The following is a 7,327-nucleotide window of genomic DNA, read 5'->3' as shown; positions in this document are numbered from 1 at the left end:
TTCTAGTTTTATTTTAGAAACTCAGTAGGTAGAATGAAGTGTACAAGCGAGTGTAGTCACAGGACAGCCACAGTTACGCAAAAGTGTGTGTATAAGAAAATCTGAGTGTGTTGAGGAATGAGGATGGTATATTTTCAGTGTAGGGGATGAAGGACTTTGAGCCTAAAGACAGGCAAGCTTCAGGTAACCTCACTGTTACCAAGGAGTACAATACATGCTACAACTTTCAGTTTTTTTTTTTTTTCTGGCACACGTAGGGTTTATTTGAAACATCTTAAGGACAGAGCTTCACCATAATTATAAAAATGACATACAGAATCAACAGATTTATATTGCTTATACTTCTAAATGCAGAGACCACGGAACCATCTACACATTGTCTAAAATTAAAATAAAATTTAGATATTGAACTCGAGTTGGAAGAGGCGAGTCCAGTCTCAAAATGGAGGTAAAACCGCCGCCCGGTCGCCCCCAGCCCGACTCCGGCCGTCGCCGCCGCCGGCGGGGGGAGGAGGGTCATGATCCCAAGGAACCAGAGCAGTTGAGAAAGCTGTTTATCGGTGGTCTGAGCTTTGAAACTACAGATGATAGCTTAAGAGAACATTTTGAGAAATGGGGCACACTTACAGATTGTGTGGTGATGAGAGACCCCCAAACAAAACGTTCCAGGGGCTTTGGTTTTGTGACTTACTCTTGTGTTGAAGAAGCGATGCAGCAATGTTAGCGCGACCACACAAGGTTGATGGGCGTGTAGTGGAACCAAAGAGAGCTGTTTCTAGAGAGGATTCTGTAAAGCCTGGTGCCCATCTAACAGTGAAGAAAATTTTTGTTGGTGGTATTAAAGAAGATACAGAAGAATATAATTTGAGAGACTACTTTGAAAAGTATGGCAAGATTGAAACCATAGAAGTTATGGAAGACAGGCAGAGTGGAAAAAAGAGAGGATTTGCTTTTGTAACTTTTGATGATCATGATACAGTTGATAAAATTGTTGTTCAGAAATACCACACTATTAATGGGCATAATTGTGAAGTGAAAAAGGCCCTTTCTAAACAAGAGATGCAATCTGCTGGATCACAAAGAGGTCGTGGAGGTGGATCTGGCAACTTTATGGGTCGTGGAGGAAACTTTGGAGGTGGTGGAGGTAACTCTGGCCGTGGTGGAAACTTTGGTGGAAGAGGAGGCTATGGTGGAGGAGGTGGTGGCAGCCGAGGGAGTTATGGAGGAGGTGATGGTGGATACAATGGATTTGGAGGTGATGGTGGCAACTATGGCGGTGGTCCTGGTTATAGTAGTAGAGGAGGTTACGGTGGTGGTGGGCCAGGATATGGAAACCAAGGTGATGGATATGGTGGCGGTGGTGGAGGATATGATGGTTACAATGGAGGAGGAAATTTTGGAGGTAACTATGGTGGTGGTGGAAACTATAATGATTTTGGAAATTATAGTGGACAACAGCAATCAAATTATGCACCCATGAAAGGGGGTAGTTTTGGTGGAAGAAGCTCGGGCAGTCCCTATGGTGGTGGTTATGGATCTGGTGGTGGAAGTGGTGGATATGGTAGCAGAAGGTTCTAAAAACTCAGAAGAAAAGGGCTACAGTTCTTAGCAGGAGAGAGAGCGAGGAGTTGTCAGGAAAGCTGCAGGTTACTGTGAGACAGTCGTCCCAAATGCATTAGAGGAACTGTAAAAATCTGCCACAGAAGGAACGATGATCCGTAGTCAGAAAAGTTGCTGCAGCTTAAACAGAAAACCCTTCTTGTTCAGGACTGCCATAGCCACAGTTTGCAAAAAGTGCAGCTATTGATTAATGCAATGTAGTGTCAATTAGATGTACATTCCTGAGGTCTTTTATCTGTTGTAGCTTTGTCTTTTTCTTTTCATTACATCAGGTATATTGCCCTGTAAATTGTGGTAGTGGTACCAGGAATAAAAAATTAAGGAATTTTTAACTTTAAAAAAAAATAAAAAAATAAATAAAAAATAAAATAAAATTTAAAAATGAATTCAAGCTTGAAAGATGGTCATTTACCTAATCTTAAAATGCAGGCACAAAGACCTCTTGAACTATACACATTCAAACTGTACTCATGATGGAAAACACAAAAACTGCAGCAATTCCAAAAAACCACAGGCATATTGGCCATAATTATTTTCTGTTATAATCATTGTTCCTATATTTTTGAGAACTTTTATGTTTTTAAAGAAAGACTAGTAGCTTAGGAATGTTTGTAGGCACTGCAATTTATGACCATCAGAATAGTCTTCTAATGGGCCCACAGCATTCAGAGATTCAAGCTAAAGACACTTCGGGGTTTGGCATGTAAAACAGTCATTCAGTCAGGTCAGTCACCCAGTTGTGTCTGACGCTTTGTGACCTCATAGACTGCAGCACGCCAGGCTTGCTTGTGCATCACCAACTCCCAGAGCTTGCTCAAACTCATGTCCATTCAGTTGGTGATGCCATCCAACCATCTCATCCTCTGTCGTCCCCTTCTCCTCCTGCTTTCAATCTTTCCCAGCATCGGGGTCTTTTCCAGTGAGTCAGTTCTTCGCATCAGGGGGCCAAAGTATTGGAGTTTCAGTCTCAGCATCAGTCCTTCCAATGAATATTCGGGACTGATTTTCTTTAGAGTTGATTGGTTGGATCTCCTTGCAGTCCAAGGAACTCTCAAGAGTCTTCTCCAACACCACAGTTCAAAAGCATTAATTCTTCAGCACTCAGCTTTCTTTATAGTCCAACTCTCACATCCATATAAGACCACTAGAAAAACCATAGCTTTGACTACATGGACCTTTGTTGGTAATGTAATGTGTCTGCTTTTTAATATGGTGTCTAGGTTGGTCATAGATTTTCTTCCAAGGAACAAGTGTCTTTTAATCCCACGGCTGCAGTCACCACCTGCAGTGATTTTGGAGCCCCCCCAAAATAAAATCAGCCACTGTTTCTGTTATATCTCCACCTACTGCCATGAAGTGGTGGGACCGGACACCATGATCTTAGCTTTCTGAATGTTGAGCTTTAAGCCAACTTTTTCACTCTCCTATGTCACTTTCATCAAAAGGCTCTTTAGTTCTTCTCCGCTTTCTGCCATGAGGGTGGTGTCATCTGCGTATCTCAGGTTATTGATATTTCTTCCGGCAATCTTGATTCCAGCTTGTGCTTTATCCAGCCTGGCATTTTACAATTACTGTAAAACAGTAATAGGAATGAACTCTGGTTGAGAAGTGACTGTGATTGTTCTCAGAATTTGCAGTCCCTTCGCATACTGCATGGCATATACAACTGGAAAACCACCTTCTGTTGGCACTGTTTGCTTCAGGAGTGCATTTTATCTTACAACCACTAAAACTGCACAGTAGGCAAATAGAAAACTGAAAACAAAGAGAAACAAAAACGCAAAATAAAGAACCCTAAATATCTTTAACATGTAATTTTAGTTAGTTACATTGAACATTCTACTTGGAATAGCATGCAAAAAAGGATGGTCTGCTTTTAAGGTTTTCCTTTGAAGATTTAAGAGCACCCAGACATCACAGACAGGCGTGCACACACACAACACAACAATACTCTAGCAGGTCAATGAGAAAGGCCAATAAATTTTTTACAGAGATTCTTCTATACAGAGTTGTCTTTTGTTAAGTCCCATGATGATAATGTTGGAAATTCACATTGGATTCCAAGAACAAGAAACCAATGTTTAGATATCACAAAAAGGCAAGCCATGCATGCAGATCTGAAACACAAGCCTAAATGAAGCCTGAAATACTCGGCTGTGGAGCAGAGTTAGTCATGGAGTCAGGAAGTGTGGTTTAATCCACCAAAAGAATAAAAGGTGGGGAAAAAATGGAAAAACAACACCCTCCTTCCTCTTCCTTTACCCTAAAGGCAAGAAAAGGAACAAAGATTAAAATAATGATAATAATCACATGTCACATTTGAGAGACTGGCCAATAACAAGGTATTGAAGTTGATAAAGGTACTTGCAGAAAAACCACAGTTCAAGTCATTCAGTGATGAGATGTTCTAACTGATCCAACTTTCTGGGTGCTTCCAAAGAACTTGATTTTTCATCCTGAAGTCACTGTATGGTGTTTGTGTAGTGAACGCAGGACACTCACTCCCTAGGTCATGTGTCTACTTGGGCTCCGGGAGCCAGGTTCAGCCTTGAGATTCACATGGAGGGGTTATTACAAGGGCCACCAGGAAAGCAGATGACATAGGTGCAGCGTGACCTTGTTCAAGCAGGGAGGAGCATCTCAGACCTGGGTGGGGTTCTCACTGCATGGAGAAGCTCTCCCCTGGCTGAAACCCGGGAGGCAGGGCACACTGCAGAAAATGGGGTGCTGTATTTACGGGGTGCAAGGGGTTACCAACCAGGAGCTCAAGACACAGCTTTCCTGCAGGAAGAAATGTGCATCATGCCAACCATTCACAGCCAGGCCTTGAAACTACACAATCTCTAACACCAAGAACAGCCACAGTGGAGGTTGTAGGGACCTCTGATATTTGATTGAGAGCCTAGGTAGGCATTTCACCTTCCAACCAAATCTCAGGTCGGATTTCTAATCGCCCCAGGAGACTGGTTCCACATACTGCCTTTCTCTTAGCTTTCAAAATGCCAGGGCTCCTCCGAAACAAAGTGACAGATGGCCATTTCGCTGCAAGACCAACCACTTTTGCAGTTCTATTTTGGTTAAAACAACCTTGCAGAGTAAGCCACATAAAGAGCCTGCGGCTGGAGGCCGGTGTCAGTTACACCCATGAGCCGGCGCAGGTGACTGACCCTGCATGCCAGGGGGGATCGATCTGTGGGATCGATCCACATCAGCTGCACGGAGGCGGCAAGAGGGTGCAGCGCCAGTGAGATATCAGAGGGCTTCTGCTGTCACCTGCCCAGACACTCTTTGTCGGGACAAGCCCAGGAGAAAAAGCCTTCTGACCATAATCATACCATCAGTAAAATAGGAATAAAAACAAAAGGTGTCCCAGAGGATGTGTTAAAAAGCAACAAAACTATTCTTAAGGTTGCATTTCTAATATTTGTGTTCTCCCAGGAACTTACCACATACACACAAACCACTGATGTACTACTGAATTTTAAATCATGTGCTAAAATCCAAATTACTGATTTGTACAAATAATGGATGAAAAGTACAGACCAAATTACACCTGTGTTACACTGTGTGGACCAAATTAAACCACCTGGGCTTTGACCCCCAACCCCGCAAAAAAGTAAAATATAAAAACAAAGTAACCAAAAATGTAAATAAACATTTTGCAAAGCTTAGAATCAAAGTCAACATTTTACCCAGATTTCTAATGGTTAAATTCTAATGTGGGTCATTAATGGCTCACAATTTAATCTTGTTTGGACTTCCAGACCGAAAAGGTGCTTTGCACTTTTGACTTTCCAAACAAGCTGAATGTCCCTATGGGCTTTCTGTGCCCAAATTTAATTTTAAACAAGCAGCAGTCATATGCCAAATATGATTGACTTCCTTAAAAAATTCCTGTTGAATTGGAGGAAATTATTTAACCCGACTCCAATTCATAAAGGACTGCCAATGAAGTGTGTGTGTATGTGTGTGTATACCGATCTGTGCCTGCACATATATATGTATCACACAATAGAGAGGTATCTGTGGATATCTGTGCAGAGATACAGAGAGGCAGAAACACCGCACTGTGCTTGTATTGTGACAACACAGAAAAACAACGTTAGGAGTGAAGGGAAAGCAGATAAAACCTTTTAGTTTTATGTAACTATGAGACTAGCTCAACTTTTTACCAAACTTGTCTATAACTCCCCCCCAAACAGACAGACTTCTTTTAAGTGGAAAGGGTTTTTACAAATAATACACTGTTTTCGCAGACATCTATACTATTCTGAACAAAATCAATTCTGCTGGCAAATTGTGGGTTCACAGGGACATTTAAGCTCTCATTAAAATGGAAAGCAGTCAAACTTTTACATTTACAGATTACACATTTAATAGTTTCACAAATCTGGCCAAATTAGTGAAGACATCTAGAATGCTTTCACCACATTGTAGACATAAATATGGAAATCATCATCAAATTTGATGAAGCAGATAGAGGGTTTGACCTCTATTTGATGGATGATCATGCCATTCCTTTCAGAGCCATCTTGTTTGGCGTATTCCACTCGTTTGCCAACCAAGAAGTCTACCACGTCTCCTTGTTCCCTTTGTATTGGAAGTGAATCAATAGAATAAGGCATAATGTGAAGGTCACCTTTTTTATAATCATCTAAGAGCTGGTACATATACAAGATAGGATCTTTTTCGTAGGTGATATAAAACCACGTGTTCATTACAGGGACGGGTGCTAGTATCATTCCCCTCCACTCATCTTTAGAGCCATCCTCCGATTCAAACAGGTGCTTCACTGCTTTGCTAATCATCATGTCCGCTAGGTGTGCATCACAGATTTGAGATGTTGCAACTCTATCAGGGAGGACTTCCAGTGCAGAAATTCTTTCATCTTTATTAAGTTCTAGTCCATAGACACAGTCAAATCCATCGTATTTTATAAGATACAAAGAGGGATTTACAGGCACCTGGCCCACAATGGTTCCATTCCAGTGGGTGATAGGGCTGTTACCTTCTTTCCACTCATGGCGAATCCTGCAGCCTATGATGCTCTGTTCCGGCTGAGAAACAAGTGAGCTGGGTCCCACTCCGCTCTGATGTTTTGCGTGAGTCATTCTTTTCTTCATTATGCTAGCAGATACACCAGTGATATCTGCATCAGCTCTGGACCACTGGTCAGCTGTCTTCCTTAATGAAGTCTTCATTCATCTGAAGTTATGTGAACAGTGGAACTGCCGGATGAGGATCAAAGTTCAAGATTCTCCAATGTGAAACCTTCCACGGAATTTCAGTGTTCTTATTAATCCATCACTCAAGTGCTTCTTTTACAAGTTCAGCAAAAGCTCGAAATCTTAAGTACTTTGCGAGGCCACAGAGGCCAACGTCCACAGCCTGAGGTTCTGAGGCTCGCTCCCAGCACTGGCGACCCAGGAAAGGACACAGCCCCGCCCAGCCCCGCCCAGCCCCGCCCAGCCCCGCCCAGCCCCGCCCATGGCCCCGCCTGGCCCCGCCCAGCCCCCGCCCAGCCCCCGCCCAGCCCCCGCCCAGCCCCGCCCATGGACCCGCCCAGCCCCGCCCAATTCCTGAACACAGCCCCGCCCCAGCCCTGCCCCCAGCCTTTCGGCGCCTGCGCACGGAGGGCACCTGTGCACTGAGGCCCCCTGGCTGTGCCTGCCTTTGTTGATTGGGTGCCAAAATCTTTATTTATCGT

General features: G+C 43.3%; 1 protein-coding gene and 1 pseudogene across 1 annotated transcript; one reads left to right on the top strand and one right to left on the bottom strand.

Annotated features, from left to right (window-relative positions):
- Nucleotides 1–408: 408 nt before the first annotated feature.
- On the top strand, nt 409–1,670 carry LOC133047300 (heterogeneous nuclear ribonucleoprotein A3-like; annotated as a pseudogene).
- A 4,362-nt stretch (nt 1,671–6,032) lies between these two features.
- Nucleotides 6,033–7,002, bottom strand: LOC133047066 (spindlin-1-like). Its single transcript, XM_061130093.1, has one exon. The coding sequence runs from the start codon at nt 6,819–6,821 to the stop codon at nt 6,033–6,035; it is 789 nt and encodes a 262-aa protein (XP_060986076.1). The 5' UTR covers nt 6,822–7,002.
- Between the last annotated feature and the right edge of the window lie 325 nt (nt 7,003–7,327).

Source organism: Dama dama, chromosome 26 (genome assembly GCF_033118175.1).
Source record: "Dama dama isolate Ldn47 chromosome 26, ASM3311817v1, whole genome shotgun sequence".
NCBI classification, from domain to species: domain Eukaryota; kingdom Metazoa; phylum Chordata; class Mammalia; order Artiodactyla; family Cervidae; genus Dama; species Dama dama.
This window is presented reverse-complemented; position numbering and strand designations above follow the sequence as displayed.

Coding starts and splice junctions, on each gene's coding strand:
- LOC133047066 (XM_061130093.1), bottom strand. CDS start 6,821: ATGAAGACTTCATTAAGGAAGACAGCTGACCAGTGGTCCAGAGCTGAT.